A 21357-nucleotide genomic window follows, 5' to 3' on the forward strand; every position below is an offset into this window, starting at 1 on the left:
TTTTTTTCCATCCTGAGGAGTGGAGGGATAGAGCAGCTTGATGGGAATCTGATGTCCAGCAAAGCTCAATCCATCCTAACTAAATAAGTATCTTGTCAGTTGACAGGTAAGTCAACCAAGAACAAAAACATTAGCTGCCACATTGCAAAGGCTGTCATTGGTGAGTCTTCTGCTGGGAGAGTCAAAGTTACAACTAGGGAGCTCAAACTACCTGAACTCTAGACTCAAAACAGGGATTTCAGTCTGACTCAGTTTTGAAAAACTTTGTGTTTTGGCTTTGGATCCATCTCTTCTACAACCTCAGAACATCAGTTAGTTGTGAATTAGGCATTGTCTCATAACTTCGTCTCAACACAAGCTCCTGATCAATCTATAATAACATAATTCTATCATGTACAAATTATTCCAAAGCTCTATTAAAACTACTTCCAGAAATATGAAAACAGCACTAGCTCCAAGTACAATCTACACAGTTTTAAGCAGGATACTTACCTGTTTTTAAAAGGTCACAATGGAAAAGTTTTATGTTATCATATTGCTCATATCAAAGTATTCAAGTATATTCTATAATTTAAGATACAATAAAAAATAGCACAGAAAAGCTGTGGGAAAAAGAATTTCAAGAATTTTCTGCAGGGAAAAGAAATTAATAGAAATTCTGTGCTTTCAATTTTATTTTGGTCTAAACTTCTTAAGCATCTGGTCTTCTTGCACAACTGTGCAAGATTACATTTTCAATATTACAACTACTGGTTGCTAAGTAAACGGAGATAAGACTTTTGAGGAAAATGTGTTGTGTATGTTAAAAATACTAATCAAATCATCTCTCCAAAAACAGGCATTCAGAATGTTTTGGGGTATTTTTCCTGAAATTATATTACACTATACTGTTAATTCTAAATTCCAGGTCTAGTTACCTTTTTGGTAAATACTTACAAAGATAAATTATGATTACACAACTCTATCAGAACATCTATATTAACACTGTTCTACAGTTCAGAATAATCAGCAAAAATCCTCATCTGATCTCTCATGAAGACTTACAGAAACTTTGCAAAATTACTAGACAGATGATTAATTTCCACCCACCTTCATGTTCTCTCCACATTGCCTCCACACATCTATTTTACACGCATTGGGTGTTGCCCTCTGCTCTCACTGCTTAGGCATTTAGAAGTGCAAGTCAACTACCAAATCACTTGCTAATCAACTTCAGTTTATCCTTCACACAGTTTCATTCTCATCAACCTGCCAAATGACTTCATACAGAGAAAAGCAGCCAACTACAATTTGGGGATTAGGTTTCTTGGTATTCAATGACACTCTCTTTACTATAGCTTCTGCCTCCTCCTTGAAGACAGTCAATTAGTCATGAAGAATATGGAGGAGTTATTTACAAAAAAACAAACACTTTAAGTGTGCAGAGACTAGATTGTTAATAACTTCTTCTTAATTTCAAATTTTCCTACTTTCCAAGAGATTCTGACACTGGAAGAGGTTTAAGCAATTAACACTGAAAAAGAATTGGTTAATAACAAAAGCAAGATGCAGCTCTCACCAGTAATTTTCAGTAGAGGAAGGTTCATTACATCCAAAGAGTAACATGTGATGCACTGTGTCCATGCTGGCATGAGGCTTAAAGTCAACTGAAAAAACAATATAGCAAAACAAGTAAACTATCTAATCTCACCGTAAGTTACATAACCAAGATAATCTTGTGCCATTTTCCCCTGAAATACTACATATAAGGCAGGTACACCCCCACCCATTTATTTCCCTTCTGCATTCCACTTACACACATTCCTTAAATTTTCATTCAACAGCCTTCCTTCTAAGCCAAAACACTGTATGTATCTCATTTATTTATTAAGAAAAAGAAAGAAGTTCCTAATGAAAACCACTGTATTCTCCACAGAAGTTAAATATGATATTAAGCTAATATATCACTGTATCTCAAACTACAAAATTTTACTGTCACCAGTCTAATTGCAATCTACCTTTGAAATCTGCACTTGTGACTTAATAATACTCTTCTAATTCTTTTGTACTTCATAAAAAATACAAACAAGCAGTAAGTTGCAGTTAAGAGCAACTAAATCTTACACATTAGTAATATCTTCTTCCAGTATTCTACCTGGCTTACATTTTCCCTGCATCTTTCTCGGGACAACAGTTCCAAGAAGGGATTGAGTCTCGCTAATACGTCAAATCCTTTGTAATGAAAACCAAGATTTATTTAAAGTCAGCATGATCTCACTGCCCAAATATTTCTCATTATTAGAAATTCAGATGTGAAAGTTCACCTCTTGTTCACCTCTAAAAGGTCTGTTCTTGAAACTATGCCACAGATAAAACACTGGTTTGGTTTCTCAAGTACCTGTGATCCTGTTTAGCAAAGTAAAAATTTTATCAACATCATGTGAGTAATATTCACCATGACTGTATAATGATGGCATTTCTAAAAGCATTCTACATTCTTTTATTACTACAGAAAAAATATGCTGTTGCAAAGAATGCAATGTTTTTAACCTTGGAGTACAGCAGAAATTCTCAAGACAAGTTTACTCCAGCCCCTACATGCACACAGACAGTGAGAAGTCTAAAACTAACTGTCTTTTAGCTATTAACAGGGAACATGGTGAAGCTGCAAACCAGTGAAACAATATTCTGCTCCTGAGGTTTATGGCACTACCTGCACTCGGAAATCAGTATTTTAACACAGAGTTGTGGCAGAGTTCCTAAAATGAGTGATGATGGGGGTTATCGTCCCAATTTCACAGGGGAAAAATATCAAATAGCTTCTAACCCAATTTCTGGAGCTGAGCTTTGTCCTGGAAAGTAAGGAAAACCAGCCAACAGTTAAAGCATGTAAGTCAAGTTTTAGCTTGAAGAGAGGTGGTCAGACTGTAAGGAAATGGGCATGCCACAGCTGAGGGCTTGGTTTGGGAAATAAGAGATGTACCCATATGCCCTGAGAAGGTAGTTTGAGTGACATATATGAGTTAAGAACTACTGAAGTTGCCAGCATGAACAAAGTACAGAGACAACCAAACATCTTTATTTTTCTACAAGCAAATTCTACTTGTTTCATAGATAAAAATCTAATCTCTGTTATGAAGACAATTCTTGTAATCAGTAATGATTAGTAGTGAAATTATGGTTTATGCTTGCATGACAGAGGCAACATGTCATTCTGTGGAATTCCTACCTTTTCAGATGTTTTGGGTGTTTTAAGCTGCTGTTATCAATTGAGAGATTAAATTTCTGAAGGGGTTTATGAGCAGTTCACACATATGAAATTTCATTAACTTTACTGTCAAAGTTAATACCTGTAAAAAATGTGCTGTAAGAACCACTTATAAAGGCAGCCTTCAATAAAGGTAAAATTGAAGGTTAGGCCTGCTAGCTGCTAAAGCTGCTAAAGCCACCACCTGTCCTGCTGCTTAATACTGTCTCTGTTTCTTTTTTTCTTTACCACTCTCCTATTGCAAGTATTTATTCTAATGAGTCAGAAGTCTTTTATTCACTCCACATAGTGCCTACTACAATGATGTCCTACAGCGCAGACAGAACCTTCAAGCCCTTTAGAAAACTTACTACAAATATGTGACTAAATGCTATTCCTGCCAAGAGAAAATGATGCACCAGAGCTAACAAAGCAAAATCAGACTTCCAGCTTACGCTGTTTTAGCTGATATACCTCATCATTGCTTAAGAAAGCACTGAAAAACCTCACAGTCAGTCTATGAACTTAAGACAGCTTTGTATAGGTGGTTACAGTATGGTTCCTGTACAGCTATTTTCTTAGCAGCACACCCAGGAATATAACTTTCCAAAGAGAAGGTTAAAAGAAACAAACAAAAAAATCCAACCAAAAAATCCTAGAGTTGCAAAAGCCACACAGATTAATGTGTTAACCTGTCACAGAATGAGAAAGTGGCCAGGCCTTGAAGGAACCTTAATGATCATCACATTTCAACCACCCTGCCATGAGACACACACCTTCCACTATGCCAGGTTTCTAAGATCTCCATCCAACGTGGCTTCCATCTCTGTCCCCCCAGTGATGGGACAACAAAAGCTTCTCTGGGCAACCTGTGCTTGGGTCTCACCACTCCCACAGTAAACAATTTTCTTCTAACACCTAATTGGAACGTACTGTCTTTCCTTTCCTCTTTGTCTTGTCACTCCATGTTCTTTTAAAAAGTCTCTCCCCATCTTTCTTGTGGGCTGAAGGCCACAATTAGGTCACCCAGAAGTCTTCTCCTGAACAACGTCAATCGTCTCAGCCTTTCCCCATGGCAGAGGTGCTCCATCTTTCTGATAATCTTTGTATCCCTGCTCTTGACTTGCTGCAACGTTCCAGCACTCCCTGTGCTGGGAACTGTCACTACTAAAGGCTTAAGAAATATCGAACAGCAGTCCTATTTTCCTAGTTGACAGCCTCCACGTTTTACAGTAATGAACAGAATATTACTCAATAGTGGTTTTTTTTTAATGCATGGAGAAGTTATATATATGGTTACTAAAATAACAGCAGCAGCTTTTGTACTAAATTGAAGTCTGACCTAATATCTTGATCAAGTACTACTTAGAACTACAAACTCAAAGAGAAACAGGAATGAACAGAACATGACATCAGTTTAATCTTAACAGTGTGTACTTAAGGTATGTGTTAAAAAAACTAACTTCTAATACGTTAATCTTTACATTTTTCCATTAAATAAAGTTGATATTTTTTTAAATATTAATGTCTTCTCTATCACAAAAATAACTTCAAAGAAATTTATCAAGAATTCAGTGTCTGGAGTTTGGCAAATTAGGGAGACATCAGAGGCCTCCAATACAGTGACGATATCATTGCTTGGCAATAGAGAAGTTTATACATCCCATAACAGAGAAACAAACCTAGAGTTTCTCAGAGTCCTTTATGGATGAAAAGTAACAAACCATCCAATTACTTCAATGTGTGTTGCTGAATATAGAAGGCTCAATTTCATTTCTACAGCCCAATTTCACAGGGACCTATCATGAGTCAGTAAGAAAAAGACATTTATTTACTGGTCACTCATGTAAATAAATATAAGCAGGTGAAGGTGACAGACAAATTTTTTGGCTGAGAGGTCAGACTAAATTTTTGCGAGTATCTGTAGAGCATTTAGCTCTCTCTACAGTTTAGTTATCAAAAACTGATTTTTACCAATGTCCGCACCATTAAAGATTCACCTGAGTTTCTGGTTTAGCTATTTATTAATAAACACTATTCAAACAGGATGCAGAAGAAGAAAACAACAATGATATGTTTTAAAAATAAAACTGGAGTAATACTATCCTGGAAAATCACATATTAATCTCTCTCACTAATAACAACATATTTATCTCACAACCATTTCACTTCCCAGGAGCAAAGGGTATGTTCCTAACATAAACCTAATGTACACCAACCCACCTCACAAAAAACTATTCTCCTTAATCAAATTTGTCAGTATTTATGGCCATTTGGGACAGAGAAACAACTGGTTCAAACAGAAATTTCAGCCTTGACAGTCCGATCCTCACTAAAGAACCTAATGCAGAAAACAGCATCAGCAAAATTATACAGATGCATGCCTGAAAAAGATCCATAGGGCAAAACCTGCTCTAATTCTCCTTCCTGGCAAATTCTTCCTTCCTTGCCTAGCTGGCAACATTTTATTATGTAAGTGTGATCTATTCCTTCCTCTGATAATGTCTGAGAACTGACTCTGAACAAGTTTGCGAATTCTGGTACAGCATCCCTCCAGTTCTAAGTACAGTTATAACCACTGTCCCTGTGCAAGCATGAATGTTTACTGGTTTCCTTTAGAGAAACAGCAAAATTGAAGTCTGAATTCAAAGTCCTTATATACAAATTTAATAAAAATACTGAAAACACATGTGACAAAAAAAATTTCAACTTAACAACAAATTTAGTACTGCCCACATACAACAGTAAAACAGAAGCTCTCTATGCCAAGGGTCTTATATTTCACCAATATACAACAAAAGTATCTTGTTGCAGGTTCCATTATAGAACCTTCTCTTCCAAAAAGTCTTGGAGGAAGGAAGAAGCAAGAGTAAAAATAGGAAGGCAAAGGTAAAAAAAGAAATGAATTAGCAATTCTTGATGAAATTGTAAAGACAATTGGTCTTAAAAATGTCTCTTTAAATCATAAAATGAAACAAAGCACAAGGCATTAACTTAGCAAGTAATTTAACTGAAGGCAGAATATGTAGCTTTACCATCAAAATGTCTTCAGAATCCAGTTTATTGTTTCAGTTATGTGCATTCACACATACTCATGTTGAAGCTCTACAGAACACAATCTTCTCAACATCACTAAACAGCAGCCTAGTTACAGTTCATATGCTAGTTTTCTGTTGTTTTTGTATGTTTTAAGGAAAGTTAATTGCAGCATTTATTGGCAATGCAATGAAGGCAGATCCAACTTAAAACATAAAAATATAGATTCTGTCCTTTAAAAAAGATTAAACATTGTCTGTGTGCCAATCTTCTGTGCTTATTTAAGCAACACAAAATACATGTATGCAAGTTAACAGTTTTCTACATAGATATTTTATAAGGTAGGTCATTCTACATTCTTTCTACTCTCTACAGCTTGATATGATTGAGTCTGCTCTTTCTAATGATCATGTAACTTCCATGGATTATGAAGACACCAATCTGAGCCTTTTCCATGAGGAACACCTTCCAGTGAAACAAAATGGAATGATCACATATGTCAGACTGACCATATGTCTATTCATTTCCACCACCTAAGGAAGTGACAAAAGAGGGAAAAACCTAAAATGTTCTAATTTTAAAGCATACAAAAATCAATCATATATATATATATATATATATATAGACACATGTATATATATGTATATATATATTTGTTTGTTTGTAAGGAATACTATCATGGGAATACTTTAAAATCACACAAACTTTTTTATTACGGATTGCTCATTAAATTCCTCCTGCTCTTCAAAGCTCTATAAGACAACCAGAATGGTTTCTCTGTCCAGAGACCTTATTCTACTTTGCAAAGAAGGGTACTCAGAAACAGTGATCACTGGAAAGGTGACCAAGTCCTGTAAAAATCAAATTAAGAATATATAAAATTTTAGGTCTGCAGAAAAAAAAATTGGGTTGCATTGCATGATTGCACTGAGACTTCGCATAACTTTTAAGAAAATCCTTTCAGTAGGTGCTTTTAAGCATCAAAAGAAGTTTATGTTCCTTTAACACAAGCAACAGAACTAGATGCGCAGTAACCTAACAATGAATTAAACTATGGATTTTTTCAACTCAGTGACACACTAAACAAAAGCTGCTTAAGGAAGAAGTTAGTAGCATTGCCTTTCTATGAATTAACAAAAGTAGAAGAGTCTATTGCCCACAGCACAGCAAGCATAATTTATTTGAGAGTGAACACTCATTCCCTTACTTCTATGCTCATTTTTCCTTCGGGGGTCATATTCACAACAAAAATGTGAAGTCAGATTCCCACCTCTTTCTACTTGTCAGCCATCTTATTCACGCCGTGCCATTAAAAAAAAAAAAAAATAGAGGGAGAGATTTTACTTTCTCCTCCAAGTAAAATCTTTCTACAGCCAACACTAACCCTAAGTATACAGAATTTACAGCCTAAAGGAGGTAACAAACAGTCTGCTCAGCAGTGCAGAATCAAGTATCCAGACAAAGACATAAAGCCAATACTTTGCAAATGGACTGTTTGATCCTGACTGCCAGAGGCATCTGCATGCAGCTCCTTAACTGCTATTACTCCTGAATCTCCTTAGATACAGTTTTACTCTTGACTCTAAGTAACTCACTCTAGTTTGTTTCTGCATTAAACATGACAAATGCATTTTGGAAAATCTGACATCCAAAGATTAAGTTAATATGAGTCAAAGAAAAAAAAGAAATGTTGAGGTTCTTCAAAATGGCTTGCCTAAGTTCTTTCAGTCAACCAATACTCACCTACATAGGCTTCATCATCCACTGGCAGGGGTACTGACATGCAGAGGTAGGTATCAGACTGTTAAAAGAAAAGAGAACAGAAATTACCTTTAAATTGGGAAAATTTAGAACTTAAAGAATAGAAACAAAGCATCAAAATTCCCCCCACTTTCTGAAAATGAATGTGGGAATACTGACCAAATGAATATATACAATTGGACCAACTAGAAAAAATATAATGTACTTTACAGAGATACTTTGGAAAATACAATATATGTTATCTGGTTTACTTTTGTAAAAAATAAATTCATTGCCACAATTTATATACATGTAACAGATATCAGTCTATAAGGTTATCAAAGCGGCTATTAGGTTAGTAGGTACACTATTAACTATTTTAAACCTCTTTTTTCCTAATTTTTTTTTCAACTTCTAAGGCTGTTTAGGAAAAGAAATATATAATCTACTGGAATTTCACTACACCCATGAATTCAAAATCTGACAGGCCTTCACTTTCATAAGGACATCTAAACAGATAAAGATAAAATTCCTGCTATGAATAACTTCAAATTTAATTTAAAAGAAGACTCTGTGGACAGGTGCCATGGTTTGACACCGGCACAGAGCCAGTGCCCTCATGAGAATACTCTCTCCCTGGTGTCTGCTGTGAGATGTGACCAGGAATAAGCAAAGCAGGCTCCTACTTAGGAATAAAGAAAACTTTATTAACTAAACTACAAGGGAAAGGAAAACAAAAGAAACACACAAGGGAAATGAAAACTTCACAAATACATCTCCTCCTCCTCCCCACCAAATTCCTAATACAAAACATTCCCCCAAATCACCAACTCTCAGTCCGGCACCACCCTTTAGAATACTCAGTCCTCAGTTCATCAAGAGGAGAAGGAGTCCTTCTTTGTGCCATGGGCTTCTTGTCACACATGGCACCGACCGGAGATCATTTGCCATTGTGACATCTTCCTTCCATGCCCAGTGCTCTCACCACTGTGCATGGACCAGAGCTACTTCTAGGGTTCCTTTTAAGGCCTTGTCTCCTTCCAAAAATGCACAGTCTCAACTTCGGGACATCTGTCCCCCCTGTGTTTTTTGCACCCCCTGGGGCCAAGGGGTACCCACACTGAACCCTCCTGGTTCTGAGGCATTGCCCCCCCCGGAAGCAGTCTCTGTATCACAAGGAAACAGTCCATGGCTATACAAAAAAAGAGTTCAGCAAAAAATGCCACTCCATCTTCTCCATTCTTCCAACATCTCTCTCTCTGCCCAGACCTTCATCACTCATCCAGGAAGAATTAATGTTCTGTAAAGTTTTCATTGTCCACAAAGGGGTTAAAAGTTCCCACAAGTGGACACATCGCTGCCTCCCTCCCCCCCCGTTTCCTCCTTCTCAGCTGTGCTGCCTGCTGCAGCACACGTTTATCAAGTTTCAAGGTAACTCCCAGGCACAGCTCTGTCTCTGTGTCCCAGAAGTGTGTGGGGGGGAATACCTCTCAGTACTTCTTCGATGCTTCCACCCTTGGCCCCTCAGGGTCAGGCCCACCTCTCCCAGGCCGCGTGGCTTTTTCCCCCCCACCCTGCCCAGCAGCTGGGCCGGGGGAGAGATCAAACTCTCTCCCGCCAGAAATCCAAAGAGAACCTTCCCGGCGGCAGCCCTGCTTTTAACCCTGTGTTCTCAGAGGCGGATCTAAACGTCCCAACGGGCACATCAAGTGCCAATATTAAAATCTGAGCACCCACTGGTTTGACTACAGCATCCCAAAAATCCCATTTCTGTCAAACCACCACAACAGGTGTAAACAATTAAATGCAACTGAGAAGAAAGGTAAAATGGTGATAACAATATGTGATTACACAGAGCAGTGATTTTCACAGATAAGAAACTATCTTTGGTGTTTTTGCTAGAAAATGGGAAGGATGAACAGAGGTTAAGTGATACAATTTATATGAATGCCTTTGTGTACCGTGATTACATGCATTTACACTGTTAAAATACTAAAGCCTTCTAGAAATAGACATGGAAATATTCTGTGTTTTTTATTTAACTTGGGTTAAGAATATTTAAAAAACAAAAAAAAGCACAACCTAATTTAGGACCTTATATTTAAACTTTGAAAGCCAACGGCAGCCATGCTTCACAGTGCAGTTGAAATTAGGCAGTTTTCAATCAACGTTCATGTGCAGTACCTGTGCCAAAAAAATGCACAACTCATATGGTATACACAAAACACTCCTAAGTCATATAAGGGCTTGGTTAATATTCACGCACCCATAGAACAACTGCAGTTATGAACTGTAAGACAAATCCTGGCCCTCCCACCCCTTCAACATGCCCAGTAACTCATTTCAAAAAATGCAGAGTTTTTGGCAACCTTTCCCCTAGACTTGACATTACAACACACAAAGAGAAGTTTTTTTTAATACAAATCTGAACTCACTGATCTCTTTGTATGTGCTTCCTAGCTGTTCAACTCATGGCTCCTTAGGTAAAATCAATAACTCATAATTTTAAATGTGCACCTGGATGAACTAAGAGTACTTTTCACTCTTTTTGACAGAGAAGTTTACTTTACTGCAATAATACAGAATATTTTACTGCCAAGAAGATCTAATAGAAACCATATTTCTGGTTTGAACTTGCAGAAATAACACCCTTGCATTAAATTACATGTTCCAGAGGGGTCTTCCCCAATAACTTGAAAACCTCATTTTCTCTTCACTTCTTTAAAAACCACTATCTGCAACAATGAGTCATCAAGTACTGCACCGCAACACACTGCTCTTTTCAAGCATCTGCAGCCCTTTAAAAGAGATGCAGACCTCCCAATGATACATATAATCCTCTGCAATGGCTTACTGCAAAAAAAAAAAAGTCATTCTTTAATGATTCTTGCTTAATGAAATTAGATGTGAAAATGACAGTGGAATCTCAATATTTTATGTGTATCTTAATGTTAAGTTTAAAAATATTAACTGTCTTCACTTTTACTCACTTGGTTCAGCAGAATATAATACACTTCATACCTTAAAGAGTATAAAATTGTAACTTGTTTGTAATAGCTTTCATGGAGTATTTTGAGAGTTAAAAATACTGGGTCAGAAGTACTACCCCTTTTAAAATGCTTTTTGGTTGTTTTCTCTCAGCTTGCTGAAACTGCAGCAACATACATTTTAATGTAATTAGATTCACTGATACATCATCTGAGATTTGGTGTAAACTGCAACTGCATATCTTACTAGCTAGAAATATTTCACAATATAAAACTTCATTGATTGAAAACTGCTTAATTTCAAAACAATTCAGTTTATGAAACCAACATTTTACAATTAAAATTAATTCAATGAAGAGATTTTTCTCTCATTTGAGGCTACTTGTTTGTTGCCTACTTTTCTCTGAGAAGCACAAATGGATATGTATTTATAAAAACTACCCTGATTTTTTTGTTCATTTTAATGAGTGATATTGTGGGGAAGGCTTTGTTGTCCTAGCTTATTGAAAGAAGAGAAAAAGGCAAAACTGCAATTCTCTCACCTGCTTAGGTGTCACTGCAGGCATGCGAATGTCCAGTGCAAAATCTGACAGACCAAAGGAAATCACTGGCTGGTCACTTCCAAGGCATTCATTGGGAAGAGATGTGCTAATATCTTTGTATCTGAAAAAGAAGGAAGAAAGATTTTTTTTTTCAAGTATTGATTTCTGTTCTGTCTTTCTTAGAAGAAGGGTCTTTACAGAACTAGTAAAGAAGTTAGACAATGCTGAGTAGTTCCAGGAATGATCTGAAAATTTCACTCCATCACAGGCTGAGGAAAACATCTTAGTTATGCAGTACTTACTGAAGTAGTTACTGATCTGAGTAATAAGATAATCAGTTTGGAAAATGTTAGCTGAAAATGTAACCTATTATCTCATCCTAAAATTGTCAGAGGCACATGGATGTGCAAACAGGGAATTAGTTCACTACATTATGTTGAGTACCATTCATAATTCACAACAGTTTTGGGGGGGATTTTTGAGACTATGATTTATAATTCGATACAGATTAAACTTAAACTACGTGCAAAGGGGCAACTTCTAATTCAAACACCATGGTATTAATAGCAATTTCTGTGCTACTACAAGTAGAAAAGTAAAGCAGAAAACTTGACAACAATCAAGCAAATATCAAATTCTGTACTGAATGCAACGTATAAATTAATGATGTATATACATAGCCAAAACTCATGTCAGTGTTGCACCAATGTTTCTCCTGTCTTACCATATAGTTCTTTATAGTGATCTACATTGTTTTTTAGAATTAATTGCATAGGTAAATTTTAATGTGGTGTGGACAAGAGAAGTAGCCTCTTAGCTCCTGAAAAAAAGGATTTTCCTGTTATTGAGGTAAATTGAATTCATACCACCCCTCAATTTCTCAGGACTGTTTAGCTTATTTGATGTTTTCTTGTTAAAAAATGATCTTATCATGCAAGCTAATCCAGCATCTGAAATACATTTATTCTCTGTATAGCCCCAAATATAGCTGTTAAATAAAAAAGTTGTATTAATTGCCATTTTATCCTTCTATCTAATGAGCAACCCTATAGATAAAACATGAATTCTATATGACAACAGTGCCATTTCAAATTGCAGAAAGAAAATTCTGTGCAACGATCAACACTGAACAAATACCACAACACATTTTTATCTAAGACACGTTTTTTCACACTTTTGTAATATTTTGACTGCATGCATTTAACACATAGTATTTTCTTGCTTAACCCACCTCTTGAAGATTGAAAGTGGGCTTCTGAAACCCAAACAGATGTTTTGAAACAGAAGAAACAGTATTAGCAGGTTGCTAACAAAGCCAGCCATGTCCACCCTGCTATTTCTGGCCTGATTAGGCAAGCAGAGAAAGGGCAGTGCAGTTCTATCAGCTGTGATCTTGACAATCAGGTAGCAGCAGCAGAAGTATCATTTCACTACTTCATTATTATGTTCTCTGCAGGCATCCTCCAGCTTCTGACAGACCATCTGTCTTGGAAGGCGATGCACTGTAAATCAGGAAGGTGGAGGCTACTATGTTGTCTGTTTTATTAGCTATAAAATGCTGTTGCAGAATCTTCCCTTGCAGATAGAGGACACAATACTTCTGTCCACTTAAGGAGCTGAAAAGGACTAGCACTCCTGTTGCTTTCTGCTCAGACTGTGCAGTTAAATCTGCATGTTACTCCACAGCACTGGAGACTTCAAGTGGCATCACAGAAACCAGCATCAGTCATCCTTCAGAACCTGTAAAAATAGAAGGAGCTTAAGGATGACTAACACATTAGAGCATTGGTTCTCAGCAAATCACTGTTGAGGCATTGTAATACATTAATAGGTTTTTTCATGAGCTTTAGCCCAACCCAGTAAAGATTGCATTGGTTCTGTTGAGTCTTTCTTTTCCTACCCTGTCCCAGAATAAAGGATCAGAAAGAGACACATTTCATTTTGATACACAAAATGTACTCTCAAACATATTTTACATGATAGGAAGAAATATAAAAACCTACTCAATATATAAAATGCAAACTGTGGAGTATTTCACATATGCAAACACTAGTATAATGTGTTCTAAAAGCAGTGGGGAAAAAAGCATCAACTTGACATAGCAAGAATCCATGCTGGTAAATTTTATTAACTATCACCGAATGTTTCTGCACATATTGCAGAATGGGAGAATATTTTACTTTTAATTCAACCTATAAGAAACCATTATGTCATTGATAAGTAACTGTTTCTTATGTTCTTCAGCTGCTTTTATACCCACTTCAGGAAAAAGAGACTTAAAAATCATTTTTGGAAATACAGTAACCAGAACTATTGTCATCAGACTGCGTTATATTAGTTAAATAGTTTTCTATCCTTTCATACCCTGAGGGTATGTCAGCATATACCATTAGTCTCCCCCCTGTTCAATTTCAACTGTTCTTACTTCCCCATTTTAATATACATGGTTTTTAATTTGAAAATTTTAGTAGTCTTTAATAATTATGCTAAAAAATTACACCATGTTTTACTGAAGACATATATATTAGTATTATTTTATTTTTTGAGAATTCCAGTTTTGGTAGAAGTAAAGTTTCCAGTCATAATCATACACAACTATGTAGTAATTCTTCTAAATTAGTATAAATAGACTATACTAAATAGTGTATTCTAGATTAGTATAAATACTAATCAGAAAAAAACCACCCAAATTAAAATATCTTCCAGCCCCTGGAAGACAGTCAAAATACACTCATAAGGATGAAATAGAAAATAAGGATTCTGACATGAAATCAATGAAAATCCATGTATTGAAAAAAAAATCACTCCCATTTCAGGGCACATGTACCAAAAAGGCTTCTTACACATCAGAAGTGCTTAAGCACAAATTAAGAAGCCATACTGGCTAAACAGTTAATGCCTATTGGTAGACAGCTACACTAGATTTGCACTGGACTATTAGCAAGCTTTAATAAACTTGCAAATTTTATTCGCTGAAGGATGGCAAAAAAGATTTAGTCATGAACATCTGAAAATAAACACATATTAGTTTTCAGCTTGCTGAAAATATGCCAAGACTGTCCAAAACCATTCATGCAAGTAATGATACAATCTTAATTCCTTTATTTATGTAAATTTTCATGTCCGACTGATAGTGGGGCCCTGGGAAAATGTTAAAATAGACTCTGAAATGTTAGGTTTTGTGTTGCACCTGCATAAGCAGTAAGATAAATGATATAATTGTTAGATGTGATGATTGTTTAGTAACTAAATAAAATTATTGTATAATCATAAGAAGAATCCTGAGAAACTATGTTAGAAATTTAAAGGGGGCCATGAGAAGCTATGCTTGGCTGAAATCTATGTATCCAACAGAACAATTTAAGTTTAATAATTAACATGAAAATTATATAATGATATAATATAAAAACACGTTCATCTTGAATGTATGGTTGGAATCAGATGTGGGTTGAATATACCCCTGGCACCCAGAGCTCTTAATAAAAGCACCTGCATATAATCGCTTATGTGATTATGTGTTTTTGAACGCTAACATTTTGGCGACTCTGGATGGGGCCCTGTGATTGCTGCTGAGTGAGTTCGCAACTCGACCACGCTCCAGTCGGCACCAAGGGATTCTCGCGGAGCTCATCGGCCACGACCGCTCCCGCCACTCACAACATCCCCGAGAGAAAGGTAAGGTCCTTTTTACTTTGGTTTTGGGTGCCTGCCAATAAGACGCAGCAAAAACTACGCTTGGTTGGGCTAAAGGAATTCCTGGTGGTATAAAGCCTAGGCGCCGTCCATAAGACAATTGCGAAAGCGCTGTGGGTTCGGCAATTTGTGGTATATTTGGAATGGAGAAACTTAAAGGGATTTTGGGCAGCAATGCCCCTGTTCTGCAAACTTCTCCTTTGGGGTGCTTATTAGCACATTGGAAACAGGGTAATTTCGGGGAAGAATTACACAAAGCTAAGTTGATTGATTATTGTACTACATGGTGGCCAGAATATGTCTTGGAGAATGGCGAAAAATGGCCAAAACATGGGACACTGCAATATAGCATAATTTCGCAGTCAATGTCATTTTGTAAACAAGAAGGAAAATGGGATGAGGTCCCATATGTTGATTTGTTTTTCTATTTACGGGGAAAGCCAGAATGGCAGGATGAGTGTAGATTAATGGTGGTTACAAGTGATAAGTGAGGGGTTTGTGAGAAAAGTTGTTTAGAACACTTGGCGTTGAAAGTCTGAGTAGGGAAAATTATACAGATATTGATTTACAGGTAACTCCAATAAGACCAAGAGAACCTAACCCCATCCCACATGTTTCATCTGTCTCTATCCCACTGCCTGCTCCTACCCCACCTAGCCCTGAACCTGTCTCGTCTAGTACACCCTTCCCTCTTTATCCTCCTCTCCCACTGTCACCTGATACCTCTTCCTCAGAAGATGAGCAAAACCTAACTGTGACAGAAAGGAGGGGGAGGGATGCAAGTAAAAAAGATAGCAATGGTAATGAATCAGCAACCCCAATAGCCCACAGAACCCGAAGCCGGTCAAAGCTTGCCCTGGTTGTAGATAGAAAAGACATAGGCAGACAAAAATGGACTGTGATTGCCCCCTTGTGACAAGGTCTAGGAGTGGAAGGATCAGTATCTGTAAAAGTGCCTTTCTCTCCTGCAGATTTAGTTATTTGGAAATAATCTTAAGCCGGAACTTATAGAGAAAATCCTGATAAGGTGGTACAAGCAGTAAAAATGGTTATAAAAACTCAGAATCCTGATTGAGATGACATACAAGTAATATTAGATACTTTAATGGATTCTACTAAGAAAGAGATAGCACTTAAGGCAGCCAAAGAGAGAGCAAGAGAGGATATCAGAAATGGGCTAGTAACAGGGAATTTAGATGCGAATTTCCCAACTGAAGATCCATAATGGGACCCTAATTTATTTTGCGATTTGAGGAGACTACGGAAATATCAAGAGTGGATCCAAATAGGAGTTCAGAACACTGTGCCCAAAACGATAAATTGATCTAAACTATAAGAGGTTCGGCAGGAAAAGAAAGAATCTCCCACTGCTTTTTTGGAAAGGCTTAAGGAGGCAGCAAGGAAATATACAGATCTCCAAATAAACACAGAACAAGTAAAGGTTCAGCTCGCTGTCATATTCTTGGGTCAGTCACAAGACGATATTTGGAAGAAATTGCAAAAATTAGAAGGGGAGGAATTAAGGAATTTAGATAAGCTACTTGAGGTAGCCTGGAAGGTGTATAATAATCACGAAAGAGAAGCTAGTAAAAGGCAGCAGTAAAATCTTTTGGCAGTAATACAAGGAGAAGAAACCCCAAATTTCAGGGGACATGGCAGGAGTAGTCGTGGTAGAAGACCAGTTATGCAAGGGTTTAGCCTAAATGTGTGTATTGCAAGTGGGAGGAGCATTGGAAACAGGAGTGACCAGACAGGTTTCACCAGGGCAATCAGTTCCAGCAGGAAAACGTTACCAAGGCGTTATCAAGGCGATGGTCTTGGGCGAGTATAGCAGCTAACTGGACACAGAACCAGTAAAACAGGTTCAGGAGCCTGTCATAAATAAACAGTAGAATTTAATACAACAATATTTCCACTAAAGAAATCAAATAGGTGAATATAGATTACTACAAGATTTGAGAGCAAAAAATAAAACAACAAAGGACATCTATCCAGTGGTAACAAATCCCTACACATTGCTAACATCCATAAAAGAGATATATAAAATGGTTTACTGTAATCGATTTAAAAGGTGCCTTTTCTGCATACCCTTTGACAAAAGGTAGGAAACTGTTTGCCTTTGATTAGAAAAACCGAGGGAACGGAAGAAAGGCCCAGCTCACCTAGACACGACAAGAACTCGCTGACGGAAACCAACTGGCAAAGGAAGATTTGAACTGAAAATGGGCAAGTACCAAGAGACCAATACTTATTGTTGTAGTATGTTGATGATATACTAATAGCTACAGAAGAAAAAGCAACCTGTATAAAGGTAACCGTGGAGATTTTAAATTCATTGGGAATGGGAGGTTACAAAGTAGCCAGAGGAAAGGCACAAATTGCTCAACAGACTGCGATATACCTGAGATGTGAAATTTCACAAAGGCAATGAAAACTAGGTACTAACATATCCAAGCTATTTGTGCTATTCCAGAGCCCCAGAATTTACATGAGCTGCGAGTCTTCCTTGGGATGGCAGGATGGTGTCACCTGTGGATCATGGACTATGGACTGATTGCAAAACCCCTGTATGAAGCTCAGAAGATGCAGCCATTCACCTGGGGCAAACCACAGAAAGAAGCCTTCCTAAAATTCAAGGAAGCACTGACAACTGCTCCCAGCATTAGGATTACCTGATCTGCCTAAAGATTTTCAGCTGTTTGTACATGAAAGGCTGCGCCCAGCACTAGGAGTCCTGACCCAATGTCTGGGAAGCTGGAAAAGGCCGGTGGGCTACTTTTCCAAACAACTCGACAACATAAGTGCCAGGTGGCCTCCATGTCTGTGGGCAGTTGCAGCCACTGTCATGCTGATACAAGAAGCCAGGAAGCTTACTATGGGAAGGCACATAGATGTCTATGTACCACACATGGTAACCACTGTTTTAGAACAAAAGGGGGACCATTGGCTATCTCCCAGCAGGATGATGAAATTCCAGGTAGTCCTGACTGAGCAGGATGATGTTGCATTAAAAACAACTAACCTTTTGAATGCAGCTCTGTTCCTAGGTACCACAACTGAAGAAGGCCCATTAGAACATGACTGAATAGAGGTAATAGAGTACACTTATTCAGCAAGAGAAGACCTGAAAGATGTCCCACTAGAGCAGCCAGAGTGGGAGCTGTTTACAGATGGGAGCAGCTTCGTGGAAAACGGAACCAGATACGTTGGATATACGGCAACAACAGTCAATACAGTAGTGGAGGCAAAGGCATTACCACCAAATACATCTGCCCAGAAGGCAGAACTGGTTGTTTTAACCAGGGCACTAGAATTAAATGAAGGGAAAAAGGTAAATGTGGACTGACTCAAAATATGCTTTTGGAGTGGTGCATAACAAATGTCATCAGAGTGCAGAGGCATTGGTAAAATTCCTAAAGCAGAGTTTAATTTTGATATGGATGTTAACAATGGCAAAATCTGTAATGTCAAAATGTGATATCCGCTTGAAAAACAACCCAGTGCTAGGCGACAGGATAGGAATAGAGCCAGGAGACTACTGGCAGATAGATTTTGTAGAATTGCCAAGGACTCGAGGATACAAATACCTGTTAGTGGGGGTTGACACATTCTCTAGGTGGCCAGAGGCCTTCCCTGTCATACAAACCAAGCAAAGGAAACAGTTAAGTGGTCACTACAGGAGATTATTCCCAGCTTCGGGGTACCCCTAGGGGTATCATCAGATAGGGGGCCCCATTTCATAGCTACAGTAGTAACGGAGGTAAACAGATTGCTGGGGATAACTTGGGATCTCCACACACCATGGAGACCCCAGTCAAGTGGACAGGTAGAGAGGATGAATCAGACACTAAAAAGGCAAATCAGTAAAATATGCCAAGAAGCCAAATTGCAGTGGCCTCAGGCTTTGCCAATAGCATTGCTGAGAATTTGGATAAAGCCTAGGAGTGGGATGTCAGTCAGTCCTTATGAGATCTTGTATGGGAAACTATATGAATCTCCTGAGCCTAACCCTAATGTACACGTCCCAGGAAAGGAGGAAGTGTATAATTATGTTCTGTCTCACGGGAAAACTTTAACACGGCTCTGGAGCATCCTCGTGTGGAACAGACCACTGATTCTGAGAATCCAGCTCATAACATACATCCAGGAGACAAGGTGTACATCAAGAACTGGAACGAAGAACCACTGAAAGAAAAGCAGAGTGGATCCCATCAGGTACTGCCAACCACCTTTACAGCAGTCAAAGAAGCCGGCGTGGACCCCTGGATTCACTATACCCTAGTGAAGAAAATTCGTCCGTGATAATTTGGCTGTGTAAATTGTGGAACTAACAACGCTGCAGATAAGATGTGTTTAATTATGCTATCAGTAATTGTGCTAACGTTATGGTCATTAATGTCTTTGGGATGTGGAATGCAAAATGATCAACCAACTACTCTTCATTCTAGAATGAAGAGAGAAGTACAAACAGAAACACAGGTGGTAAAGGTTTCTAATGCAGTTCAAGCTGAGAATGTAATGACTGGACTAGTCAAAGATTTTGCCAAAATGCAAAACACCAGTAGAATAACTGCCTGTCTGCCAATACCAAAGGCAGCAGGAGACCCAGTAAATTGGGAATCATAACATCAAAACTACCTGAAATACAAGAGAACAAAACAATTGCATGTAAACAGGTACCCGAATTGAGGCAAGTAATCAAGGAAACTTGGGAGAAAATAGGGACATGGATGAGACCCATGAGCCAGAAAGACTGTATTCTAAGTGATGGCATACTAGGAACCCCTATGGGAGAATCAGGAGGTGTCACACAATGGCAATGCTATTTGCCACACTATAAAAAGATTATAGAAAATGTTACAGAAAACACTCTGGTATGGAAGTGTGAGGCCAAGGATCAGAAAGATCAGATAGAACCTTGGGACAGTGCGTGGTCTGTGAGTATTCTTCAAAGATTCCCATATATGTGGCAAACACCCCTTGGTATATTAAGTGGGAAGGCCCCGAGAATGAAACAGATCCAGCAATAACGAACACTGCCACTACTAGCAGAACGAAGACAGACAAAGTAAGTTGGTGGGCATGTAATAAAACTTATGACTGCACTTCGGATGGTGCAGAGATAAAACAGATGCCACCCCTGGCAATAGCCCTAAAAATTGGTTGTACTTGCAGAGGGATCAAACATAAACAAGTCAGAGTGAATTATAGAGTAATTATAGGGTGTACCAGGGTTACAGTCCGAGGTCCAAGACAATTTGTATGGGCAGCAAGCAATGGCACCCGGACAACACATCTGCCTGTAGATGGGAAAGTAAAGGAGATTACTTTAGGCCTCCCAACCTTATGCCCAATTTGGAAAAAGTCCCCATTTAACAGAAAACATGAACTTCTGCAGATAAGAGCAAGACGAGAAGTTCTAGACAATGAAAATCCAGATGACACTTGGCAAGAACCCTCTAGTGGAGTGAAATTTGGGTGGGCCCTAGAGTCATTGCTTGGTCCTATAGCAAACTATCAGAGTAGAGAGATGCTGTACAAACTTACAGGTCAGGTAGATAGACTGGCATGAGTCACCCAGGAAGGATTTAAATAAACATACAATTACAAGCCACCACAAAAATGACTTTACAAAATCAATTAGCCCTAGATTTGCTACTCCTGAAATAGCATGGAGTATGTGGATTTTTAAAGGGACAAGTTGATCATTACTGCATTCATACCCAAGTGTAACTGCAGATGTAGAATATGACATCAACCAGTTGAAACAAATAGAGCATAAAGCACAAGAAGAGCAAAAAGATTTGACTATGAGCTGGCTGGGCAAAATTTTTAAAGAGTGAGGGTGGAATGTGACTTCATGGATTGAATCTATCATTGAGAGTGTGATAATCTTACTAATTGTATTCTTAGCAATTTAGTTAGTTTACAGCATCTAAAAGGGAGAGATACAGAAGAAAATGTCCTAGAACCAGAAAACAATGAAGACACTGACATGAGATCCATGCCCACTAACTTCTGGTTCTCCAGTTTGTGATAGCATCCACATCAATGTTAACATCAACCCTGGATTTGAAGAATGTCAAGTATAAATTGAGAAGTAAAAGCCCGTATCAAGTGAAAACATTTACAC

At 38.0% G+C, this 21357-nt stretch overlaps 1 protein-coding gene across 7 annotated transcripts in view; it reads right to left on the minus strand.

The window, feature by feature from the left end:
• Window positions 1–21357, minus strand: part of PAM (peptidylglycine alpha-amidating monooxygenase) — a 195300-nt gene that overhangs the window by 49268 nt on the left and 124675 nt on the right. For all 7 annotated transcript variants that reach the window (XM_064735113.1, XM_064735112.1, XM_064735110.1 and 4 more), the window contains exons 2-5: window positions 12763–13271; window positions 11532–11652; window positions 8006–8063; window positions 1559–1646 (exon numbers count right to left, since the gene is read on the minus strand). In XM_064735113.1, the coding sequence (XP_064591183.1) occupies window positions 1559–1646; window positions 8006–8063; window positions 11532–11652; window positions 12763–12854 (359 nt within the window). In that variant the 5' untranslated portion in view covers window positions 12855–13271. The remainder of the gene's footprint in view (window positions 1–1558; window positions 1647–8005; window positions 8064–11531; window positions 11653–12762; window positions 13272–21357) is intronic.

The sequence above is a fragment of the Zonotrichia leucophrys genome, chromosome Z, assembly GCF_028769735.1.
Source record: "Zonotrichia leucophrys gambelii isolate GWCS_2022_RI chromosome Z, RI_Zleu_2.0, whole genome shotgun sequence".
Classification (NCBI taxonomy): domain Eukaryota; kingdom Metazoa; phylum Chordata; class Aves; order Passeriformes; family Passerellidae; genus Zonotrichia; species Zonotrichia leucophrys.